Source organism: Drosophila miranda, assembly GCF_003369915.1.
Source record: "Drosophila miranda strain MSH22 chromosome Y unlocalized genomic scaffold, D.miranda_PacBio2.1 Contig_Y2_pilon, whole genome shotgun sequence".
NCBI classification, from domain to species: Eukaryota; Metazoa; Arthropoda; class Insecta; order Diptera; family Drosophilidae; genus Drosophila; species Drosophila miranda.
In genome coordinates, this window is record NW_022881614.1 from 15,567,769 (window position 1) to 15,593,525 (window position 25,757).

At 42.6% G+C, this 25,757-nt stretch overlaps 3 protein-coding genes, 1 long non-coding RNA gene and 1 pseudogene across 7 annotated transcripts; 2 read left to right on the plus strand and 3 right to left on the minus strand.

The window, feature by feature from the left end:
- Window positions 1-6: 6 nt before the first annotated feature.
- Window positions 7-1,089, minus strand: LOC117193507. The gene is made up of 4 exons (XM_033398254.1): window positions 681-1,089; window positions 527-612; window positions 308-458; window positions 7-243 (listed from the first exon to the last, which is right to left on the minus strand). The coding sequence occupies exons 1-4, from the start codon at window positions 922-924 to the stop codon at window positions 71-73; spliced, it is 654 nt and encodes a 217-aa protein (XP_033254145.1). The 5' UTR covers window positions 925-1,089; the 3' UTR covers window positions 7-70.
- A 1,083-nt stretch (window positions 1,090-2,172) lies between these two features.
- On the plus strand, window positions 2,173-3,742 carry LOC108159489 (serine proteinase stubble). Its single transcript, XM_017292829.2, is given in 7 exon segments — window positions 2,173-2,239; window positions 2,293-2,322; window positions 2,325-2,578; window positions 2,632-3,151; window positions 3,215-3,322; window positions 3,380-3,478; window positions 3,541-3,742. Coding segments are annotated over 7 exon segments (1,185 nt in total). The 3' UTR covers window positions 3,648-3,742.
- Window positions 3,743-3,956: 214 nt separating this feature from the next.
- On the minus strand, window positions 3,957-11,123 carry LOC117185935 (annotated as a pseudogene).
- A 2,730-nt stretch (window positions 11,124-13,853) lies between these two features.
- On the minus strand, window positions 13,854-25,605 carry LOC117185831 (14-3-3 protein zeta-like). Of its 4 annotated transcripts, none has more exons than XM_033397056.1 (8): window positions 25,516-25,605; window positions 18,680-18,893; window positions 18,495-18,608; window positions 18,225-18,351; window positions 17,320-17,443; window positions 17,029-17,192; window positions 16,656-16,784; window positions 13,854-14,727 (listed from the first exon to the last, which is right to left on the minus strand). In XM_033397056.1, the coding sequence occupies exons 2-8, from the start codon at window positions 18,739-18,741 to the stop codon at window positions 14,572-14,574; spliced, it is 876 nt and encodes a 291-aa protein (XP_033252947.1). In that variant the 5' UTR covers window positions 18,742-18,893; window positions 25,516-25,605; the 3' UTR covers window positions 13,854-14,571. The 4 variants fall into 4 exon arrangements, with proteins under 4 accessions (XP_033252947.1, XP_033252946.1, XP_033252949.1 ...); XM_033397055.1 differs by lacking the exon at window positions 25,516-25,605 and adding an exon at window positions 24,564-24,665; XM_033397058.1 differs by lacking the exons at window positions 17,029-17,192; window positions 25,516-25,605 and adding an exon at window positions 24,564-24,667 and having other exon boundaries at window positions 16,656-16,819.
- Window positions 19,699-20,685, plus strand: LOC117192388. Its single transcript, XR_004474321.1, has 3 exons — window positions 19,699-20,072; window positions 20,224-20,339; window positions 20,410-20,685. It is a non-coding gene; the product is annotated as an uncharacterized LOC117192388 (long non-coding RNA).
- Window positions 25,606-25,757: the final 152 nt, after the last annotated feature.

The following is a 25,757-nucleotide window of genomic DNA, read 5'->3' on the forward strand; positions in this document are numbered from 1 at the left end:
CAAATGTTGAAATGAAGTCGCAATTTATTCTATTAAAATTTCATTAGAATGTATTTGATTGTTTGTGCAGCTACTGTTTGAGGGGCACGGGCACGTAGACCTGTTGACAGGGAACTCCAGCCGCTGCTGTCCAACCATGCTCGGTATCCTTGTAGAAGACTCCGCCAAGAGTCCCATACTTCGACTGCTCTCCCATCACGCGGAATAGGGTGAAGACCTCGTGATAGATCTTGTAAAAGGTCACTGTAGAAACGATATGATATATTAAGCTGTATTAAGGGATGTATCATTTCTTCGACGAGCTTACCCAGAACGAGCGTGAATACCAGAAGGCACATCAAAAAGCTGGACAGATCAATGAAGAGGCCCACGGTGGCATAGAAGACACCCACATACAGGCCAAAACCAAAGATCAAGCCATGGAATATCAACCAGGGATACATCAGACAGCTCATATCCTTAGACGAGGAGGATGAGGAAAGGTCAAGAAAACGGATGTTATTCGGGCATTAGCATTTCCTCTTACCCGAGCCACGCCAATGAGCAGCAGTAGGCTGACGGCCGCGTTGATCAACGACAGTCCATATGCGCAATAGCTAAAGATGGTCAACACTGCAAGGAGCCGGAAACGGAGGCGTCAGAGGAATTTCACATAATCTAGGGAGGAAGGTTCTACTCACGATTCATCAGAAACTGGTGCTCGTTGGCCGCGGCAATGCTGAGGGGCGCTTGCTTTAGCATCAGTGCGATATTCGGGTGCATGTGGAGGGTCAGCATGGAGCTGCCCAGGGTCACGGAGGATATGATCACGCCCAGCCAGCCCAGGATTAGGACGTTGTACTTGAGATTCTGGCACTGCACGTACGAGATACCAGTGCCGCATGCAACACTGCCCTGGTGATATCTGTTATCATTACGCCCCATGATTATCGTCGAGAGTCGATTCTGTGGTGCGTTCCCAATTGTGTTTTGTGTTCAGTGTAGTTCTTGTTTTGTTTTGTTTCTTTTTTGCTGTAGTGTATGCTGCTTCATGTGTTTACAATAGAACAAACTACGATGAACTGAATAGAGAACAACCTTTGGCTCCACACTGACAAGGCGAGAGAGACCCGAAACAGCAAAGGCCTGCTAGGAGAACAGTTCTTATTCGTACACTCGTACAATAGGTGGGTAGTATATGTTTTATTATGCTAATCCCGAATTAGAAAGTTACTTCATAAATGGATGGGCTGGCTCCCCCCTTTGGGGTCAGTGGTTCGCCTTTGTCTGACTCTGGAACGCACCTCCAGCCGTGTGGTGTTCCCATTCCAAGAGATGGCGAGATGCCAGCGGTTGTGGCAATTATGTCGCATAAAATAATTATAACAGACCTGGGGCACATTTCCTGCGTTGCTGGCATCAGCATTTCGTAATAATTAGTAAAGATGAAGAACACAGCACATCAGTAGTGGCAGTTGCATCCACCAGCAGAGCCAAGACAAACCAGAACCAAGATCCAACCTGTTGCTGCGGAAGCATTCGGCGCCCAGTTCGAGTTTGGCCAGCGGCGCGTGCGGTTGTGGCGGCTCCACCTCCCATCTACAGACCATCTAGAGAACCGAGCCCCATCTCGCGGAGAAGTTTTCGGAAAATGTGTGAGTCGTGCGGGCAACATCAATGGCTGCTCGTGGTGGTAAAAGTAAAAGCACTAAGGAAACTGTGCCATCGAGCCAAGTGAATTGGCACACTTCCCGTTGGGATGAGTGTTATATAAAGATCCATTAGCTAGTGCGTGCCTGTGCGGACAGGTGACCCATTTAGCGGGTGACCCCAAAACTCGTATCTCTTTCTCATATCAAGGACACACATCCACAACTCTTCCCCCGTAAAAGCTCTCGGCCGTGAGTCATCCGCGAGACAAGCCCATACCCATACCCATACCCATAAACAGAGACGACACCGAGTAAAAGTGGAGCAGCAGCAGTAATAAGAAATATAAGTAGAAGAAAGAGCAGAAGGCACGGCCAGAAGAGCCGCAGCTACATAAAAGTGAATAAGAAACTGTCATGCTTTCGTTGGCAACCATCCGGAGCTCATGCCAATGGAGATTTAACAGTCCACAAATTGTGTTAAATGCCTTAACACCCACCAGTAATCATATCTACTCCAAATAGTGAACAGTGAATAGTGACAATGAATCTGCTGGTGTGGCTCCTAGTGCTGCTCCTGCTATGCTGCCACCTCAGCCACGGCCAGGCCAGTGAGTAAGTGCAAGAGTCCCCCAAACTGCCTATTGATCGTGGTCTCCTTCAGATATCCTCAACACGTTGCTGGGCGTTCCCGCCGCAAGTTGAGCTTCTCCTGCTGGCTGCAGGGCGGCAAGCATGCTAAGGGCTGTGGCAGCAACAAGTGGCTCTTCAGCTGCTGCATCGCCGCCGATCCCCAGCATCCGCATCTATCCCAGTCGCAGCTGCCGCATCCGCATCCGTCGTCTTTGGTGAATCTCATCGATTATGGCCAGCTCAAGATGAGTCTGCAGAGTCTGCCCAAGCGTATCAAGTTGCGGCGTCGCGACGACAATGAGCTGCTCAACGTTCAGGTAAGATTTGTGGCTGCCCCAGTGACGATTGAGCCTCCTCCAATCCATTACAGCCCGAGTGTGGGGTGCCACGAACTGCTCAGAACACGCTACAGAAGCGTATCATCGGAGGCCGGCCGGCACAGTTCGCCGAGTATCCGTGGCAGGCGCACATCCGCATAGCCGAGTACCAGTGCGGCGGGGTGCTAATCTCGGCCAACATGGTGGCCTCGGCTGCCCATTGCATACAGCAGGCGCAGCTGCCGGATATCACCGTGTATCTGGGGGAGCTGGATACCCAGGATCTGGGCCACATAAACGAGCCGCAGCCAGTGCAGAAGCACAGCGTAGTGCAAAAGATCATCCATCCGCGCTTTAACTTTCGCATGACGCAGCCAGACAGCTACGATCTGGCTTTGCTGAAGCTGGCCCACCCCACGGCCTTCAGCGAGCACATCCTGCCCATTTGCCTGCCCCATTATCCCATCCGGTTGATCGGACGCAAAGGCCTCATCGCCGGCTGGGGTAAGACCGAGGCACATTTGGGGAATGCGGGCACCAACATGCTGCAGGTGGCCAGCGTCCCCATCATTAGTGAGTAGCTCTTCAAATCTCTCACTCATCATCATCAATATCTGCCATTTGCCATCATATCAGCCACCTTCGACTGCATTCGCTGGCACGAGAGCAAGCAAATAAATGTGGAAATCAAGGCGGAAATGTTCTGTGCCGGCCACTCGGATGGCCACATGGATGCGTGTCTGGGTGAGTGAGTGGGGCAAGCAGAACAAGCAAGATATTCAAGTTCGTTGTCCTTCACAGGCGACTCCGGAGGTCCGCTGGTGATCAAGGATCGCGGACGATTTGTACTCGTCGGCATCACTAGCGCCGGCTTCGGCTGTGGCGTCGATCACCAGCCAGGTGCGATCATTCCACAATAACTTACGATATGATTGGAAAACTAATTGATTGTTCTGTTTTAGGCATATACCACAATGTTCAGAAGACTGTGAGGTGGATACAAGATGTGGTGACACGCAACGAATTGTATCGAAAGCGCCTGGAATTAGCCCGCGACAAATCTCATTAGTTTATGGCTCGTAGCATTAGGCAGTGGATATGTGCAATACAAAACATGCCAAACCACATAAGAAACACATTTATTTAGTAGATTTAATAAATATTATTATGTACACTATTTATTATGTAGACTCCTTTCTTCCAATTATGGATCCCACAGCGATGCCTATGCGGGCTTAAGCCGAGCACTTGGGACTCTTTTATAGTGCTGCTCTTCTTCTCCCTCTCTACTGAGACGAAACCCTCTTTATAGAACAAACAATGGCTGTGGTTCCCAAAAAGAAATACAGTTGGTTTCAAAAAAATTTGATGCACATTATGAGTACAGGTCGTTGATTATGTATTTAGTATTTAGTGATATCAATATGTATTTCATTGTTTGGTTCAACAACAATACTCGGAAAAACATTTGGTGTGGCGTAACATTTTTGGGAGAATTGCCATAGATTTCACTACGATAAATTGTTGTATAAATAGTTTAACATTTAATATAGCTGGTGGGGGCGTAGATTATCCAACAATTTACGATAACATTTGATTGGCGCCCTTTAATAGACGGTGCAATGTAGAATCAACGGTTAAGGGATGTACACACTCGTATATGTACTTTTCTGAACTTTGATGAAATGATTGGCATTCAATAATCAAATTCGACAGACTTAAAATAGTTGTGTGTGTAATAGTAGGAAGCGAATCATAAATGAGTAGAGTGGCCTAGACCCAAACATCGTTCTGATCGTCGCGACCAGCAGTAGCAGAGATGACAAAAACGGATCAAATGTATTTAAAACTTAGGTCATAGCTTGTTGCGTTTGTAAACTAAAAACAATCATTGAGATAGATTCGAAGGATAGAAGAATAGATGGTGCTTTAGCAAGTTACACTGGGCAATGCAAAAAAATCAAACGGGGATGGGCAGCTTCATCATCGTGAGTTCGTCTAGGCAACGGCATCGGTGGCGCATTCCTCCTCGACGGTGATGTACATACCCTCCTCCTCGTAGGCAGAGTCGTGCTTGGCAAGGATTCTCAGAAGCGGACGCAGACGCAGCCACCATTGCTTCTTTGGTATGCGTTGACTGGCGGAGAAAATTTCGAGAAATTACGCATGAAACTAGTCCCAACATCTGGGGATACTCACTCAAAGTTTGTCTCTCCAATGAGATCGACCAGTGGAGTGAAGCGGTATTGACGCGACACAATGCCCAGCAAAGTGGCGGTGTCGGGAGCCTTGCAGGTGATCTCGCCGTTGGCATTGATGTTAGTCTTGATCTGCTCAGCCAACCAGTCGACGCACTTGGCCGCCATCTTCGTGCCCATGTTGCGGTCGAAGGGTGTGGGCGATCCTCCCTGCTGCATGTGGCCGAGGATGTTCATACGGCAGGTGAAGAGACCCTTACCTTCCTCCGAGTACAGGCGATAGATGAAGTCTGTGCTATAGTTCTCGCAAGCCTTCTCGTTACGCAGGATCAGACCTCGAGAAACGCCCTCGGCCATTTTGCTGGCCATGTGGTAGACATCCTGCTGCAGGTCCTTGATGGAGAACTTCTCCTCGTAAATGTACGCGGCATCCGCACCACCAGCCAGACCCGCCAGCGTAGCCAAATAGCCGCAATATCCGCCCATTGTCTCGATAACGAACACACGACGCTTCGTGCCCTGGGCCGACTGACGGATACGGTCGCAGATCTCCGTGATTTCATTCAGACCCGTGTCGCATCCGAGCGAGAACTCTGTGCCGGGCACATTGTTTGAAATCGTCGCGGGTACGACCACGATCGGGATGCAGAACTGTGGATAGTTATCGCGGTGATCGGCGATCTGTCCGGCGGCATGGTAAGTTTCGAATCCACCGATGATGAGGAGACCCTGGATCTTGAATTCCTTCAAACGAGCAGCAATCTCTTTGAACTTTCCCTCGGGCAGGGTGCGTTTAGTGCCCAGATAGGCGCCGCCCTGGCCCACCCATCCACTCACATCCGACCTGGAGAGGAGATCGGTTATGCACTCCGCTCAACTCTGTATAGTATCACGTGCAGACTCACCATCCCAATTCACGTACATTGCCAGCAATGAGACCCTCGACACCGTCGTTGATACCATAGACAACGTCGCCACGATAGATGGCATTGCGCACGAAACTGCGCACGGCCGCGTTCATGCCACAAGAGGGGGCACCAATGTGCATGACCGCTAGCCTGTACCCCTCGATGCCCTTGCCTTCGGCATCGAAGCACTCCTTTGGTGGCTTCAAGCGGGTCAACATCTTGTATGTCTCCAGATTGCGCTCGAAGGAGCGCCCACGCAGCTTGACGGCATCCGCCCAGCGTTTCTCCTTCATGGCCTTGGCCACTGCCTGAGTGCGCTCCACACACTCCATCAACGGCACACGCACGGCCTGATTGCCATCCAAAGAGATGACCACAGGCACAGAATCCTTAGTGGCCTCCATCAGAGCCAAAGTCGCCTCGGCGCCCATGCGGCATGCCTGAAATTGGATCAGATCATGTTAGGGAATGCTTAAGATGGAATGCTCAATTAGATACGAACCAAAATACGATCGAAGGCGCTGGGATTGCCGCCGCGCTGGACATGACCGAGGACCGTGATGCGTGCATCGTGCTTCAAGCGCTCATCGATCACCTTCTTAACATCCTCAGCGGTAATTGGATTTCCCTCACGGTCCATAGCTCCCTCAGCCACGATGACAATGTTCAAACGCTGGCCAGCCGATCGTTCCTGTTTAAAAATCACTATGTATCAGTATTCTATTCATAGAGATAAAGAGGCGTGTTGTGCGCTTAATGTATTTACACATTGATGTACGATTTACATATACCACAATTTTTTACTTCAAGCTGATGAATGCAGTGCGTTTTAAAACTTTTTTTTAGGTTTAAACTAAAGTATTCAAAAATTTTGGATTTATTTATGACTTGCATTGAACTAAAAGATGTTATAAAACGCACTGCAGCAGCTCATATTGTATGTATATGGAGTTTTGTATAAAAAGCACAAGCATAAGCCCCTAAAACCAATGAAAAGTAGACGATAGACATAAGTAGATGATGATTTAAAGATCGAAATGAGGATGAGTGATAGTAGAGCCGGGAACGTTAATAGACACACACAATGAAACATGAAAATAATATAGGAGAGACCAAAGAACCCAATACAATTGAATACACAAGTTGAAGCTATGGCTTCAAATTAAATTCCAAAAACGAGGTGTTAGAAAGATTTTTGGATATTCCAACTTCAGACTTTTATAGAGTAAACGCTAAAAAAAACGAATGAAGGTAGGAGGAGGGCAATCAGCCTGACCTGATGGAGTTTGATACTGAGATCGTCCTGCCACGTGACATCCACTGGTTCTTCGGGTATAAACATAAAATCAGCCTCTGTGGCTATAGCCGCGGATATGGCTAAGTAACTAAAACGAAAAGATTAAACACACAAAAAAAGAAAAAGGAAAATGTTGACAAACGTTGCTGTGAATCGATGAGGGGTGTAGTGGATAAACTTAAGATTATTTACAATGTGATACAGCAGGCGATACGGGAAAGAGACAAACGCATACGTTAATTGTGCATAAATCAGAATCATCCAATAGATCAGACCATACCATACAAAATATATGGAAAAAATCGAGTGTGCAGGAGTTAATATGGAGCGTAAAATAATAAAAGTCAAACTCCTTCGCGTGTGTCTTTAGAACTCACTACTATACTAATAGGTTTTTGTATCTAGCGAGTGTGCATTATTTGCTGGAGATCAAAGAAAGCGAGTGGAAAATATTGTAGTTCAACTTCTTGCCTGGGCCAATTGAGTGCACAGCCTATCTGGCCAATCGACTTTCGGGGGCATTTCCGGAATGAATATGAAATCAGCTTCACTAGACAATCCGGCAACAAGTGCTAAATAACTGTATATATATATATATATATGTATACAATTTAGAAAATGTACTTATTAATCATAAAAGGAATTTGGAGATGGGCTGGATCGGATAGGTGGGTTGACGAGTAGTATCCACAGAAAGATCGAGTGATACGAGTATCTTGGAAGGCATTCAATGATGACAGAAATACAGAAATGTGCGAAATGAATGACTGCAACATTCAACAGATCTCTGTTTCCGCTTGCCTGTTCCAACTTAAGCACTAATTTATCGGACCAATCGGTGGGCGGGGGATATTCAGGGAGAAAGACATAGTCTGCCTCGGATATAACGCCAGCCACCACTGATAAATATCTAGATATTCCAGGATTGACATTAGGAGATATGAATCATCGCGTTGTCCCCAATTAATCACCGCCCCTCTATCTGGAAGAACCCCTAAATTACCGGACCCCTTCTTACCCGCAATGACGACCCATAACCTCCATAATGAAGGTGCGTTGATGTGAGTAGGCCGTGCTTGAAATGGCGTCAATAGCCTCTATGATGCGATGCAGTGCAGAGTCCGTACCAATGGTCATGTCCGTGCCACAGAAATCGTTATCAATAGAGCCGACCTGGAAAAAATCATTTGAATCGTTAGCTAATCATTTCAATGCAGAGTAGATTTCTCCTTCCATACCAATCCCACGATGTGCAACACACTGTTCTTCTCCAGCTGAGCGGCAGCGATGCTGCCATTCTTCACCAGCTCATCCAACAGGCTGGACCACTCCTGACGGAACAGATTGGCGCCGGTAAGGGAGCCATCACCGCCAATTATCACCAGGTTGGTGATTTCCTTCTGCACCAGGTTGTTGGCGGCCTTGAGGCGGCCAGCACGTTCACGGAAATCCGCACAGCGGGCGGAGCCAATAATGGTGCAGCCGCGATGGATGATGGAGGACACCGAGGCCCAGTTGGCCTCCTGAATATTGTCTCCGCCATCTACCATGCCCTGGTAGCCTTCGCGGATGAAGTAGGCCTGTGGATTGAATTATATAGTATTGATTATAGTAGATATCAACTTTTATCGCGAAGTATCGAGTATCTATTCAAAATTATTGCCTAATAAATCGTTGGTTTTCCATAGCTATCATTGCCAAAATAATGACAGACTTCACTGCGAAGACATAGACTGATCCAGGCAATCAGACCATCAAATTTCAGTTTCATTGACCCAAAACTATTAAAATGGCCATCAAAATTTATTCTAATCAATTTCAATTACGCACAATTGAAAAAATATTTGCATATTTTTTGGAGCAAAAACTTCGAATAGAAACGAACCAATTGGTCAGATGGAAGATTTTTAATCGAAACTTAGAACACAACAAAAAAGTGAAACAGAAATTAGTCGAAACGAGGGGGAACGTTGTGAGTTGCTGCGGACACCGCAACTCTACGGTTATACCCGATACTAAGTCAGTATGCCTCTCCTCCGGCAGACGCCGCTAATATTAAACGAAACGACAAAGAGTGCGTGCGAGAGACAGAAAATCAGCCTGAGCGTGACGTTGGGCGCTGCGTAGCCAGTGCAAATTGATTTGTTCCTTTTGGCTATAAAAATTATCTGATCTGGTCCAGATTCAGCAATCTGATAGATATGGTCATTATCTATGATTCTGCGTTTTTAGTTTTCTCGAATGTGCAATATTGTGGATGCAACAGATTTTCGTCCTGTGTGGGGGCGGAAGGGGGTGGGGCGAAATTCTGAGATATACGTTTTATAGTGAGATCTAACAGAAGTGCGGATACCAAATTTGGTTACTCTAGCCTTAATAGACTCTGAGATTTGTGGATGCCCCAGATTTTCGTCCTTTGCGGGGGCGGAAGGGGGTGTGGCGAAATTTGGACACGAAACGGTCAAGGTCCGATATCACAGGAGTGTGGATACCAAATTTGGTTGCTCTGGCTCTTATAGGTTCTGAGATCCTTGAACTCATATTTTGCAACTGGCAAAGCCGACCATGAAACCTGTGTGTTAGAGAGAGACAGAGCGAGAAAGAATGAAATTGTTTTCTTGATTCTGGCTATAATAATTATACGATCTGGTTGAGATTTTACACTCTAGAACATATAGTCATCCTCTACGATTCTGCGTTTTTGGTTTTATCGTATCTTTAAAAATGTGGATGCCACAGATTTTCGTCCTTTGTGGGGGCGGAAGTGGGCGGGGCGAAGTTTTGAAATATTTTTGTAGCAGTGACATATCACAGAAGTCTGGATCCAAAACAACGTTGCTCTAGCTCTTATAGTCTTTGAGCACTAGGCGCTGAAGGGGACGGACAGACGGACGGACGGACGGACAGACAGACAGGGCTCAATCGACTCGGCTATTGATGCTGATCAAGAATATATATACTTTATGGGGTCGGAAACGATTCCTTCTGGACGTTACACACATCCACTTTTACCACAAATCTAATATACCCCAATACTCATTTTGAGTATCGGGTATAAAAATCGCATGTGAAAGCACCCAAAATAAACTCAATGTCAATGCGCACAGACACATCTGCACACATACACAGACAGCACACAAGTGTGTTACATACACTCGTCGGCTGCTTCGGTGCTTAAGAAATTTCTTCGTTGGCTGATAAAGATTGTCTAACTGCTAATCCATTAACTAAGTTCAATGCCTGCGATAAGAATGGTGTACATTGATAATTCGAAGCATTTTACGTAAATTACAGATCAAATTGTTGTTACAGTTGGGGGTGTTGGAGCTTGGGTGGTGGCTGGTGGGTGGTGGGTGTTAAAAGTACTTGGCAGAGGTCACTACTCACCTTGCATCCCAAATAGATGGCCATACGCACACATGCACGCACAGCGGCATTCATGCCCTGGGAGTCCCCCCGCTGGTGAAGACAGCCAGCCCCTTGTCCTTCTGCGAGCCGCGGGCCAGAAAACGTTGGTTAATTTCGGAGTTCATTGCGGATTTTCTTTGAATTTGTTCTTTGATCAAGTTTTAATTGTGACTGTTAACGTCTTTCTTCGCTACCGGTAGGCGCGTACACACACAGACACACACACACTGGCCCCGAAAACACCCACTGGGAGGGAGATTAAGGAGATTGTTATTTTATACACCCTAGAAAGTCCTTTCCTTTTCTCCAATCAGTCCAAAGGCGCAGAGAGGCGGGAGACTGTCACAGGAGGGGCGGTGTGGATAAATATTATATCCAAAGATAACTTAATAATATTATATTCGGTTCCGTTCCGTGCTCTTTATCAGCGAAGCGTTTTTCCGTTTCTACGGGCGGCGCGAACAACTGAGGTTTCATTTTGACGTTTCAAGGTGACCTTTGGCAAGACTCACTGCAAACGAACACTCACACACGCACACTAACACGCTGTCGAACAGGCCAAAATGCTTTCCTGAAAGCGCGACTGATAAGTCTGATGCAATGTGGGCGTTGTTTGGATTTACACGGCACTGACTATAATAGATTAGGTTTATCTCTGCGGATGGTGGGGCGATCACCTTAATGATTTTTTTCGAGCTGTAATGAACGGAAAATAGCGATTAAACGCTCTGGACTCGTTTTGTTTACGATCAACCCACAGGCAAGAGTGCGTGTGAAGAACAGCTGTTGCTGCTCAGCTGTTGAGCGCTGCGAGTAAAAGCTCCGAGCTTTCTCTTCTGGTGATGAACCACGGGGGCCAGCGGTGTATGCCGGCGGTTATCGTATCTTATTGATTTCTTTTGAAATCGTAACGGAACGTAAAAGCTAAAATGAATAATTCAACTTACATAGAGATTGCGGTTTCTGGGACCGTATTTGTAAACTTCCTTGATCCTTTCCAAGTGTAACTCCGGTGCTTCTAGTTTCTCAGATGAAATATTTAGTTTTTTGGTCTCTCCGAGGACGCTTTTGTTCATTTTCCCATCGACAGAATTCTGTAGGTTGATACCCACTATATCCATAACTGATTCAGTAAGAATATGTTGCCCGTCCATTTTACATATCTTTAATGCAGACGAACACGGAGTTTCCATTTGAATGGCACATAGGTTCTGATTTTGAACGTTGATTTGCATCGCCTCATGGTCCATCCTTCTGGCTGTACTCAGGATCGATATCACTTGAGATGGGCTTTCGCAAAAATAGCGGTAATACAATTCATTATTGTGTTCCCGAAGAGCTATCAAAAACTCGTACTTCCTCTCCAAGCTTTTGGTCTTTTTCAAATATGTCTTGATATCAGTCAAATCCTTGTGGAAGCCATCGCCTTGGTCTTTACTACAGCTATGTATCCATCGACGGTAGAACGTTGCTTGGCTCAACTAGATAAAACGCTATCAATACGATAATCTTACTAAAAAAAAGTGGGTGGTTCTCACCTTGAACCTTTGGTGAAGTGTTTGGCCCATCCGATTTTCGGAAATCTTGGATAATTTTAAATAGCAAGGATGAGGCTTTGGTATCCGCTCATTGCAGCCACAAATACTGCAAACGGATATCGATACACATTATATTGTTAGAGAATTGATTTGCATTCATACCTTTTTTGGAATTTAGCTAATACTCGAAATTTGTTTAAATGCATGCCACCAATTCAGCTAACGATTATATTTCAAAAGCATACATCGATCTGCATAGAAAATTCTTAGAATATGGCGCATTTTATTCACTTATGACTTTTTTATATGTTTTTCTTTGGGCATTGTACCAGAAAAGTTTAATTTTTTTTTATTTTACGAATTTTTGTATTGTTTGACACTTAATGTAGATGAGAGTATATCAGACTGTTTGTTTATCGGTGTTTTATCACCTTTCGCTTAAGATCGCTCCCACAATATTCCAAATGAAAACAAAGAGTCTGTTTAGTTGGTTTTTTTTATGATTTATTTATTTAATTTTTTTTGTTGGTAATTAAGAAACTGTAATTTCAATAAACTTAAACTTTCCACTGATACATCAATCTTTGCCTCTATTATATGCATACAATTTACGTCTACACCTGGGTTTCCGTCTGGTTGTCATTTACTCTCTTTTACTCTGTTGTTTTTGTCGTTTGTTTCATTTATGTATGTATTGCAGTTACATTATATTATTATTTTCTTGTAATTCGACTTATTAGCGTTGCGGCAAAAAAGTGTTTGTTTTTTTATCATGTTTTAAATATATATATTTTTTATGCCTCACATTCATAATATAGCGATAAATTCAATTGCGAAAATATACAATTACTTTTATCATACACACACATGTATATGCAGTTGCACATATGTATATGGAAATATATACATACACACAAGTATATAATGCTCAGTATGTTTACCATTCTGTTCTTGTTGTTTTGGACAATAAGATATATATATTTATATATAGTATATTTTTGCATTTTAAATTTTTCTTTCTTTTTAATACACATGCAATGTTTTCTTTTATGGAAATTAAAAATTTGAATAGATTTCGTTTACAATATTTATGTATTTTGATTTGTATTTGGTTTTTAGTTCATTTTGTTCAAATATTTCCATTGTTAATGTGCAGCCTGCGTTCGCCAAAAGTTAGTAACCTTTCGAAAGCTTGGAAGTCGAAAATTGCTAGTAAAATTAATAAAACCGAAAATCGAGAAAGAATTCTTTGATATTAGGAACAATTGATGGCTGTTTTCTTATAAAAAAGAGTTAAAGTAGTTTGGGATAGTCCCATAGAAGCCCTAAAAAGAGTATAAACCCTTGTGCAACCCTTGCGCACAATAAAACTCGTGCCTAAAGCCATGTTGCACAGTGTGAAAATTATAATGACTTCGTTCGCATTCTAGTTGTTTTTTAATTTTTATTTTTTAGCTGGCCGAATAATTGGATATCCCTTCATTCGCAAGTTTTCTCTATAGAGAGTTGGATATATGTATGTATGCATGTATTATATGAGTGTTATGCTTTTCACAATTATTGTATAATACCAAGAGAAGACAACGAGGAAATTTGTAATTGTATTTTTTTAACCTTTTGTTTATATGTAAGACATGTATAAAAAATAGCAATGAACAACTATATTTTATTCTGTATTTCTCTAAATCTCACTTTCACTTTCCTTTAACAGATACGGTCCCCGTTTCGGTACGGCCGCCCCCCCTCCCAGTGTGGAAATGGGGTATCGATCATTCCAAAACCAAGTTCCTCACATGCATTATAAATGCAACCCTGTGTTTGCTGTGTCTATGTGTGTGTCTGTCTGTGTGTGTGTGGGTGGATGGATGGGGGAACTTAGCAACTTAAAGAAAATTTCAAAAAAAAATTAAAACAAAAAAAGGGAAATTAGGTTTTTTTTGGTTTTATTTGTTTAGAAAAAGAATTACAAATAATACATAAGTTTCTGTTTCTGTCTAGTTTCTGCTTGTTGTTGCTGCCTGACCAAAAATTACATAATTAATTTAGTTTCTTGCAAAAATTTATAAAAACAGAAAACAGAAAATAATCGCTTTAATTTTGTTTTATGTATACAATTAGGAATATTATTGATTGGTTGTTGTTGTTTCAATGAGGAAATTCACACGAGCATTATCGCACTAAAGCACAAAAACCGAGCATGCGTCTGTCTACTGATGCGATGCAGCCCTATCTCTATGTGTGGAATTGTATGCTCAAGCAGTTGCAGTGGATTGGATCATTCATTTGACTCGGATCAGTGGGGTTGGCCTCCTACATGCTACATATACATACAACTATGTATAGGTATATAGGCAAATAAAACCTTATGTTTCTGTAGAGCACGCTCTATAATGTTCTAACCACGATCCACGGATTCAAATGAAAAGCATTCTGCATGTAATTTTGAATTAAATGTTGCATATGATTCCTCTTCCTGCCTGTCTGCCTGCCTGGTATTATCGTTTCATTTCAATTTGTTGCTTGTGTTTTTGCTTTGCATTTATATTTGTTTCTCCTTGTGTTTCTGGTTTTTGTTTTGTTTTTGTTTGTATTACTGAATAATATTTGCATAGTCAAAAAGGAAACATTTTGCTTAGTTGTTTGGTTAGTTGTCGCCGCCCTCCTGTGGCTCATCGCCATCGCCCTGGGTGTCGGAGGTCCAGAGAGCCAGGTTATCCCTCAACAGTTGCATGATGAGTGTCGAGTCTTTGTATGAGTCCTCGTTGAGTGTGTCCAACTTGGCTATCGCATCATCGAACGCCTGAATCGGGAACAAACAGAATTCATTATTAGTCAGCGTTCTTTTGGGGCGTTCTTCATTAGAGGAAATGTTTGGCAAGGCAAAATCAAGTTGGTAAAACAAAAGCATTTTCAAAGTTGCGTTAGGATCATAAAACATTCACAATTTCTTATCGCTTCACTTAACAACTCTACTAAACTTTAAACTAAACTTGAAAGCGGAATATACAAACCCAAAATAACAAACGAATTTTGACCTTAACTTAAAAACGAGGGGGAACGTTGTGAGTTGCTGCGGACACCGCAACTCTACGGTTATACCCGATACTAAGTCAGTATGGCTCTCCTCCGGCAGACGCCGCTAATATTAAACGACACGACAAAGAGTGCGTGCGAGAGAGACAGAAAATCAGTCTGAGCGTGACGTTGGGCGCTGCGTAGCCACTGCAAATTGATTTGTTCCTATTGGCTATAAAAATGATCTGATCTGATCCAGATTCAGCAATCTGATAGATATGGTCATTATCTATGATTCTGCGTTTTTAGTTTTCTCGAATGTGCAATATTGTGGATGCAACAGATTTTCGTCTTTTGTGTGGGCGGAAGGGGGTGGGGCGAAACTTTGAGATACACGTTTTATAGTAAGATCTAACAGGAGTGCGGATACCAAATTTGGTTACTCTAGCGTTAATAGTCTCTGAGATTTGTGGATGCCCCAGATTTTCGTCCTTTGCGGGGGCGGAAGGGGGTGTGGCGAAATTTTGACACAAAACGGTCAAGGTCCGATATCACAGGAGTGTGGATACCAAATTTGGTTGCTCAAGCTCTTATGGGTTCTGAGATCCTTGAACTCATATTTTGCAATTGGCAAAACCGACCATGAAACCTGTGTGTTAGAGAGAGACAGAGCGAGAAAGAATGAAATTGTTTTCTTGATTCTGGCTATAATAATTATACGATTTGGTTCAGATTTTGCACTCAAGAACATATAGTCATCCTCTACGATTCTGCGTTTCTGGTTTTCTCGTATCTTTAAAATTGTGGATGCCACAGACTTTCGTCCTTTGTGGGGGCGGAAGTGGGCGGGGCGAAGTTTTGAAATATTCTTGTAGCAGTGACATATCACAGAAGTCTGGATCCAAAACATCGTTGCTATAGCTCTTATAGTCTTTGAGCACTAGGCGCTGAAGGGGACGGACAGACGGACAGAAGGACGGACGGACAGACGGACAGAAGGACGGACGTACAGACGGACAGACAGACATGGCTCAATCGACTCGGCTATTGATGCTGATCAAGAATATATATACTTTATGGGGTCGGAAACGATTCCTTTTGGACGTTACACACATCCACTTTTACCACAAATCTAATATACCCCAATACTCATTTTGAGTATCGGGTATAAAAAGGAGAAAACAAACAAAAATTGTTCACCAGCAAAGGCCGCAGGTAAGTCGGTCGGGTCGGTCGTTAGTTAGATTACAGGCAATGTTTTTTTAAGCATTTCTCATGCGATTCGGGGTAATGAGAAGGATATATACAGCTTTTCAAGACTAAGTCTGTTGAAAGAAACCATCAAAAATGATTTTTACATCGAACTTGCTACAATAGTATTTCGGTGCGCAGTCTTCTCTCGTTATTCATTTTGGGATCCCATCACACACCTCTCCCATTGTCCTGAAACGCTTTGTTCACGTACATATTGACATATATAGTATATCCTTCAACTTGGCTTGGGGATTAAGCTCTTTTAAATTGTGGTTTTTAGTAATAGCTGGAAATGCTTCTCTCAGAATTTTAGTCACAAAACAACGACAACTTATGCGGGTGTGTGTGTGTGTGGGCGTGTGGTTTGTTTGTGGATTAGTATTGAGGGAAATTAGAATTAGATTCGGAAGCTAGGTTAGAGCAGACTTAAGACAGAGATATGCATAAGTTGAACTGAACCTGTTTAGCTAAATGACAAGCCCTCGCTGGTGAATTGATAATTTCGTAATAGAAGACGGAAAAGTTGAGTGCGAGCCCTAATCTGATTGGATGTGTTGGCTGCATTTTGGTTTTTGCAATATCGAACGCCTCCTGATAGGCTTTTTTCGAGTCCTCAACGACGGCTTAACAATTTACACGATTTTTTTAAATTACAATAATAAAAGAAACGAAACAAATTAAAACAAGTTAGAAAAAATATTGAAACAGTTGTATATGGATATGGGATAGTTCTTATATGGATAGAGATAGAGAAGTAGAGTTTTTTTGCTTTGCTCGCTTGCCATACATTTCCAATAAAGTTTATTGATTCATCGTTCGTTCAGTTATTAACCTGTTTAGCCAACTGGCAAGCTTTGTCTGGAGAGTTTAAGATCTCATAATAGAAGACTGAGAAGTTAAGGGCCAGACCCAAACGGATTGGATGTGTTGGCTGCATTTTACCCTTGCTAATGTCAAAGGCATCCTGGTAAGCGGTTTGCGAGTCATCAACAACAGCTGCATTTTTAAGAATGGAGTTTGGATTGGATTTATATAGATATATATTGCATATCTTGTGTATATTTTGTATAGGGGCATTTTGTATATAGTACTTTGGTGGGGGCACTGCCCCCGATATACTTACTATTGCGTGCATCTCCTGTGGCAACCTCGGCCAAATACCTGTAATAATCGCCCTTCATCTTCAGATAGAACACCTTGCTCTCGGGATTGCTGGCTTTTGGAATAAGATATTTGTCCAGAAGTCCCTGCAAAACAAAAAACGGTAATTTTCGTAACTTTTTGAAGATAGACAATGTACAAAGTACATTTACTTTTAATTAGCCCAAAGAGCTCCCAAGATTATTATAAGCCTGGGCACAGAATTTTCCATTTAAAATTCCATCAAGTACGACTTGAATTAAGGCTTACATAAGAATATCAATCAACCCCAGAGAGGAGAAGGGAAGGGGAAATACCAAGCCCAAGGAAAACTCAAGTTCGTCCCTGGCCATGGTCTATTTTTTGATCCAAGTATTTATGGGGGAAACACGGGTATTGTATAGGCCAAAGCCACTCTCAAAATGTATGTGGGGGAAAAGTGGAAAATGTTCATTTTAAAAATAGATTTATTGATTGAAACAAATTTGATATTTCACAGGGGAAAGAAAGAAGCGCACAAAACTGTGCTTTCCACGCCAACCGCCATACCACACCACTACACAGCCACCCCTAGCCTTAGCCCCAGCCCCAAACCCCCGCCCTACCGACCGACCGACAGCTGAGCTCGTTTGGGGCTCTTCTATGCGGTGGATACGGCTGACAGGTTCGAGGCTTTGGCCTACAGACATAGCCATCAATAATTTTAGATGAACAGCACACCGTAAATTGTGTGTATCGGCTGCGTGATGTGTGGATAAAAATAATTAGATGGACCAATTACAACCCATAAAACAAGGACATCCACATGGCGGACGGCTGACAGGCTGTCGGGACGGGACGCGACAGGACGGACGGACTTGCGCAGTCCTTCGAGTGTGTATTACTTACCAAAACTTCATAGCAGATTTCCCGCAGCTCCTTCTCCACACGCTCTCTGTACTCACGGGCAAGCTGTTGTTTTCTAGCAGATGCTTCGGTTGTCTGCTCAATGGAGGAGATGACGCGCCACGATGACCTGGTTGACAAACAGACAGGGTTGTTGGGTTGTAGCGTTGTTGGGTGGGATGGGGACAATAGAAAGAGTTAAGTGTCAGCGTAAAATATTACCATTGATGTATGTTTAAAGACATTAATCAAGTCCCGGTTCGAACGACTTACCTGCGTGCACCGACCACATTTTTGTAGGCAACGGAGAGCAGATTTCTTTCCTCATTTGAGAGTTCGACGCCCGTTTCTGTGACGGACTTCATGGCCTGGGCCATGTCATCGTAACTACATATATAGAAAATATAGGTTCAGTAAATATTTGAATAAACATACCATAGTGTTCAGTCATTGCTTACCGTTCTGATTGCTCGGCCAGTTTAGCCTTCTGGACCAGTTCTTCCTTATCGACTGTCGACATTTTGTTTTTTTTTTTTTTTCAATTACTTCACAAAACTAAGGATGTATGTGGGGTGTGTCTGTCGTTCACACGTCTATATATACATATAGATCCCAGAGGAAAAATCAATTAAAGCAACCGGAATACGCCACAAAGTTGTTTTTATTGGCTTTCTGCAAGAACATATTTCAAGTAAACAACAAATTCGTTAAATTTTATATAAACATATTTTCGGAATAAAATAAGGAATTCGGTTAAAGATCTCATTGATGAATACTTATATCCATGGACTATGGTTAGATATTGCTTCCTCTCCTTCTACCCAATACACCCAAATTGTGTTACCTGCAACATTTATACAGGGTAAGCCACACATATTTACTTTGTTGTCATGCTTCCGCTGAGAGAAAGTGTCAAGTTTAAAACTTTTGATGACTCACAGAAGGCCAAACGCTGATTGAATGGCTAATTTACAAGGCAAGTACATGGTACACACACGTGCGTCAACCATTTTAAAGCTCAGTTTAGAGTCAGTTAAACAAGACGAATAGTACGAGGACAGACTATCTGACAGGCAGATTTTCAGCGATCGTCTGTGTACGAGAAGTAGATGGAAAAGTCGAAAAGACGTGTAAAACACACGAGTTCGACAACAAAGATAAAAATAAATCACGAATAAAAAAGAATTCTGAGAGAGAGAGGAAGACAAACTGAGGAAAAAATAGAGCAAAGGCGGCTCGCCTCTGTGACTCGTTTGTGAATGTGTTCTCGTGTCCCTGTAGAACCAAAGGGGTCAATTGACCCCTCTCGAACTAGTTCTGCGCTGTTTACCGCGCAACTAGCTACGCAACTAGTTACGCGGGAAGCGAACGCGGACCAGGTCTTCGTCGACTACAATGTACTAGTTCTGCAACTAGTTACGCGGGAAGCGAACGCGGACCAGGTCTTTGTCGACTACAATGTACTAGTTCTGAAACTAGTTACGCGGGAAGCGAACGCGGACCAGTCGAAAAAGAACCGAAAAACGAAGCCGCCTTCGGTTTGTTTTTGAAAGCGGCAAATAACCGCAATTCCGTGGAGTTACAGTGCCCACTCAGCTAGTTTTTACCGAGCCACGACATGCAATAAGCACCGAAATGGTAAGTTAATCGTGATATTTTACTGTAGTTGCGCTCGTGGAATGAAAGAGACAAGAATTTACACAAACAAAATGCATTTGTTTTCCTCGTTTGCTTGATGCGTTGATTTTGTTCACTTCTGTACAACATCTAATCGCTGGAAGAGTCTTTTGTGTAAACATTTATTAAAAAAGTTGAAAAGAATTAATAAATAAATCAAATTAATATAAACAGGTACGTGCAAATATATATTATATATTTCAAATAAAATGATGAGCAAAAGGCATTTGCGTAGACTCCGTAAGAGTGAAAGGGAAGCTAACATTGCAAAGTTAGCGTTGTGCAGGAAAGATAACAGATAACAGCAATGGAATCGATTCTCCAGCCAGCTGGCGTTTTGAGCGGCTTAAACTTTATTTTGAGTGAGGAAATTGTTCTAGCCTATAACGTAAGGGAAGAAGGCCCTTAGGACCCACAAAGAATTTTTTGCAGCTTTGCTAGGTAAAATACCATTTACACTTCTAGAGATTTAAAAATTTTTCATATAAATTAAAACAAATATTAATTACAGAATGTATTCCGCCTGGCGAAGACCCCCCGAAAACACTGTGCGGAAGGCAATGCAAAGGATGAAGAAAATGGTGTTTAAGAAGAGGTGTCTTGCCAAAAACCAGGAGTAGGCTAAGCATCATATAATTAAAAATTATTCGTTATAATGAAAGACATTGTGTTTTTATTTTTGTATTATTCCAGACTGCCAGATTGACTACTACCAATAGTCAGTTCGGAACTAGTTACTGGTAACTAGGTCAGAGCTAGCTACAGGTAATCGAAGGGTAGTCGAGTGGGGAACTGGTTGCTGGCTTTCTACTAGTAACTAGTTCGGAACTACCTCCTGAGCTGGGTAATCGAGCGGGAACCAGGGGTGGTTCCGCCCTAGGACATGCATGTGTTAAATTCTCCGCTGAAGTAATCGATCTGGAACCAGGGAGGTGAGAATGGTAGCTAGTGCGGCACCAGTGCGGAACTAGTTGCCTGGTACTAGAGGGGTGTTTTACTATGTATGTATGTGTGTATTTGAGTGTGCCAAAAATACCCAGCAGTACTGGGAACTAGTTCGGAGGTGGTGATATCACCACTCCCTAACAGACCAGGGGTACTTTCTTTACTAACCCTTAACAATGCTTTTCATCATTTCCATTTTTAGCCGCAATGTCCTACGACATGGAGACCAGCGACACCACATCGTTTACCCCCGAACTAGTAATATGGGTACTCGTCTAGTAGCTAGTGAAATGAGTACCCATGTAGTAGCTAGTGAAATGGGTACCCATGTAGTAGCTAGTGAAATGGGTACCCATGAAGTAGGTTATCAATCTTCATTTCATTTCATATTTAAATTTTTATTTTATTATATATTTCATTTAAGTTTTTAAATTTACTAATTAAGGTCTGCTGTTCGCGGTGGTACTGTTTTTGAAAAAATGTTTTTTTTGCAGCTGTAGAGCCTTCCTAATCTGGACTTCAGCTGATCCAGTCCCCGTATCTACAGTTATGGCATCTATAAACATAAAATACAGATATAATAGGCATATAAAAAAACCAAAAGCATATAAGCTTACCAATCAAAACTCTAAAGAAGTTCTTTAAATTTTTCAGTGTCACTTTCCATTTGTTTCATTTTCGTCGATTGTCTCTCCTATTTCGCGGCCTTAAACTTTTTCTATTTCACTGCACGACACTGTTTCTCCGCTAACACGATTATGTTTGGCTGCATATTTGTCTTATATTTCTTTATTGAGCCTACGCAAATGCCGTTTGCAATACATTTGCTTTGACTTACTGTTTAAAATTGAATAATTATAATCACTTGGACAGCCGCACTGACTTGCACAAACGCCAAACGCAAAGAACATTCCAGCAATGAAATTACCGAAAACAGAAAAGGGAAAGGAGAAGAGCAGATCAGCATCATTTGTAGCTACCTGCGCTCTTCATTTTCCTCTCATGCTTTTTCGTTTCTTCGTCTACTGGTGAGACGTTGCATCCAAACCGAACTAGTTCGGTGGCTGGTGCGCGGTGGGTTGTAGAGTTTACAGAGCAACATTTTTTGTCTCTTCTTTGAGTGGTTCGGCGTTCGTTTACCATAGGGTTAGTCCGGAAAGTACCCATGTAGGAACCAGCCAAATCAGTAGTTCGGGCATGGTCAATCGCCACCGCCAGTACTAGAGGGTAGATATTTATGTCCGTGCATACATATGTATGTATGTATTTACGATATGTACGTTTGATTGCAAGCGTACAGTGACGCACTCCATTATTTGCACAGTAAGCAACCGGCTATGCGAATCATTATTATTCTTAACAAAACAAATTGTGCCAGAATTGCACATCTGACTCACGTAATCCGTTTAGAAAATGTTTCGAGCAGAGCAATAGGATCAAATTGTATCGTAGGATCAATTTTCCGGTTCCGTTTGACAGGAAATCGATTAATTTCCGCCTCTCTGCCTAGAGAAAGCTGGATTCGAATCGAGCACGATGGAGTGAGTGGGAGGGAGGTAGGGAGGTAGGTAAATTGTTCTGTGTGGGGGAATGCATGTGGGCGTTGCTGGTATTTTTAGACAACGGCCACTCTGGATAAAACTTTTTGTTTTCCGTCGAGAGTAAAAAATGGGAGAACCGACAGACGAAGAAGCCTCGACATCAAGCAAAAACGCAGCAGCAATGATTGAAATCACCGGTCAGTACTTTCGATGTTTTACCACCCACTCCAACCCCCAACAAGCAATCCATCAGTTGGATTTTTGCATTGTGTTCCGGACTACATATGCCGATAGCTATCGACCGCCAAATCAAAAAGCATTGACCCTTTGTATCAATGCAACCAATATATCCAAGTACATAATATACGAATGTGTGGGTGAGGGACAAGTAGAGACAGGGAAGTAATTTTGGCGACCAACTCGTTTTTGGGTCAATCGACGTGTTTTTCTAGCACCCTAATAGCCAAAACATTAAGCGAGGCGTAACGTAATGCTCTCCCGTATATGGGGTTTTCGGTGGAAAGACCTGTGCTTGAATACATAGATTAAAACTTGTCCCGACCACGCAAAACACAAATCTCAGATGATGATCATCATCGAGAAGAGGAAGAATCGGCGCTCACATTGCTCATCCCCATGCATTCCACACGCACGCACACACATGCATTGCATTAAAAAAAGTTTTGTGACACACCAGCCGGAGACCGAGGAGCCGCATCGAGCGAAGTCTACAAAAGTGTCAGTCGGAATGGGGCAGACGATGATGACGGCACTTTAAAGACCGCCATACTATGTACATGAGTACTATGTGCGAGAGTGTGAGTGTTTTTGCGCCGGCCAATGAGCCAAGCAACGGTGAACTGTACCCAGCATGCGCAGTAGCTAAAAAGAATAGAAACGTAGAATGTAGAAATTCCTCTACATGTAGACACACAGCAACACGTTCATATGGATGTGTGTGAGGGAAGTTACTTACTTTTGTGGGCAATGTACGAGTATTAGGCTCTTGACGATGGCGGTGGGGTGCTTGGGGCAATCGTGTTTCTAAGTGCGGCGCTACAGAATTATAAAAATATCTGAGAGCAATGAGGAGAGCGAACGCGTACAAAAATACTCTCGCACACACACAAACACCGATAGCCGCATAGGCCATGATGCAATTATACAAGGTGGTCTCGTCGGCAAAAGTTAGTCCCTTAACGTATGCTAGCAATAAGTGCGAGTGAAGGGCACATAGTATAGTGAGTGTGAGTGAGACGGTATATGTTGATGTTGATTAACCCTTAACAGTCCCGTGGGTTTTAAAATTTTAAAATAAAATGATTTTACTGATATATTAATATTTAAATTTTATGCAGCCATTAATAATTTTTCTTCAACATTTTTAGTTATATTAAAATGTTCTTTTACATAATATATAAAGATTACTTCTAATTCTGTGGTATTTTTTTTATATGCTTTTTATAATTTTGTTGTTGACGGGACATAAGGGTTAAGAATATATCAAAAAATTCGTCCGTGAACAACCTTCATCATCAACAAGCAAGCATGCACTTACGATAAGGGACAACACGAACGAACTTCGGCTCCCGACGAGACCACCTTGTATAATTGCATCATGGCATAGGCGGCGAGAGAAAATGTATCTACCACAGTCGGACAAAAGTGTGTTGAGTTCAAAAACACACCTAACCGCGTGTCCCCATCCAAGTTTATATATACATATGTAGGTACATATATAAACGTATATATGCTGTACATATACATATGTGTATATAGAAGTCGGCTATGCCCGCCGAGCATAGAACCGAGCTGATGAAAAACGAATCTCACCGCATCACATACATACACCAATACCCTGGCAACTCGGGCACTCTTTTTTCGCACATATTCACAGGTTCTACGTTTTGCGTAGGATTTTTTTTGATCGATCCCTAATGGAATGATGTGTAAAAAGGTAGTACTCTTGGTAAAACCATATTTTCGCAGTACGGTATATGTGCACGTACATTCTGCAAAATTTTCCATCATTTCTCGTATTTGTTTTAACCGATTTTACACGTGTTCTGGCATATTTTCCGTTTTATAATTTCAGCATATATGTACGTGCACACATTCGCACCAATATTTCATGTATTTAGTACACACATACTTTTCGGCCCAACTAAATATTACTTACATTCTCGATTAACTTGAAACGACGACGAACACTACCAACGACCGAATGAAAGCGACGGCAAAGGTTGCACGTCTTTGCCGCTGTATCTGTGCTGCTATGATGTGATTCTGTCATATTGTGCGGCGAGGCACACATACACAGGCGGCGCATGCCCGCCACAAGTGAGCGTATTGCAGCGTTGCCAACCTGACGGTGGCAGTAATGCTGCCAGGTGTGCTCTGCTTTGCGTCAGCCGATGTTAATATTTAAACTTTAAGCAGCCAAGCTTAACTGGGTGTGTATGGGCATGGAACACAATAAAATAAATATATAAATTAAAATGTTGATGCCATGACGCATTAACATCGTCCATCACTGGCGGCGTCAATTGTGCGCAATTTAACTGGCAATTTTGTATTCTATGGATGTTGAAGAGTTTTCGAGAACGATAGTTTCTAGTTTCCCCACTACCTGTTGAAATTTTCAGACGAGGCGGTTATCTGCTCGCAGATTACGTTTTTATCTTAACTTTATGGCCCTGAAGGAGGAACCTAATCGGAACCTAACCTCCACTTATGTTTTAAGGAGTAACTGAATTAAAGTTTTTGTTGCTGGCAACGCTGTTTACTTTTTACTTGTCAATTTACAAACAAGACGGAAAAAATTACGTCATCGGCGACCTATTCTCTCACATACGTATGCGGTAATTCTACTGGTATTTGGCAATAGTATAGTTGTTAATCACACGTAGCACTTAGGGAACATTGAATTCCCATAGAGCGATCCAATTAGGCAATCAAATCGATAAATATGTACGTATATGGTTTATAAAAGAAAATTAGGGCCGCCGACAACATGGCGGTCAGAAACCGACCGACGGACGATTCACAAGTTGCATGACTCACTGCTCATTCGCGATATTACAAATATTGGCAAAAGACACTTGTTCCGATGTGCGACAATAATAACTTACACTGTATTATTAATTTGCAAAACTTATTAACAAAATGATATTTATTTCCCACCAGTGTGACCGCGGACTTATCGTTAAAATTACCGTCCGACCCTCACAAATGTACCGATTAATGAATCAATTTTCTACATGACTTTTTTATTAAATACTTAAATTTGATTGTTATTGCCTCAATTTTGGTTCCTCAACAATAATATACCGACTCGTATGATGCAAAACCGCACTTAGCCCACTTAAACCCC

Excerpts from the sequence above, each read along its gene's own strand:
- LOC117193507 (XM_033398254.1), bottom strand. The coding sequence starts at position 924 with ATGGGGCGTAATGATAACAGATATCACCAGGGCAGTGTTGCATGCGGC. Across the intron at positions 459-526 it reads TGCTCATTGGCGTGGCTCGG|GATATGAGCTGTCTGATGTA; the intron begins GTAAGAGGAAAT and ends TCCTCGTCTAAG. Across the intron at positions 244-307 it reads GGTATTCACGCTCGTTCTGG|TGACCTTTTACAAGATCTAT; the intron begins GTAAGCTCGTCG and ends TCGTTTCTACAG.
- LOC117185831 (XM_033397056.1), bottom strand. The coding sequence starts at position 18,741 with ATGTCGACAGTCGATAAGGAAGAACTGGTCCAGAAGGCTAAACTGGCC. Across the intron at positions 17,193-17,319 it reads CACAGGAGATGCACGCAATA|CTGTTGTTGATGACTCGCAA; the intron begins GTAAGTATATCG and ends TTAAAAATGCAG. Across the intron at positions 16,785-17,028 it reads CTTGCCAGTTGGCTAAACAG|GCGTTCGATATTGCAAAAAC; the intron begins GTTAATAACTGA and ends GCCTATCAGGAG.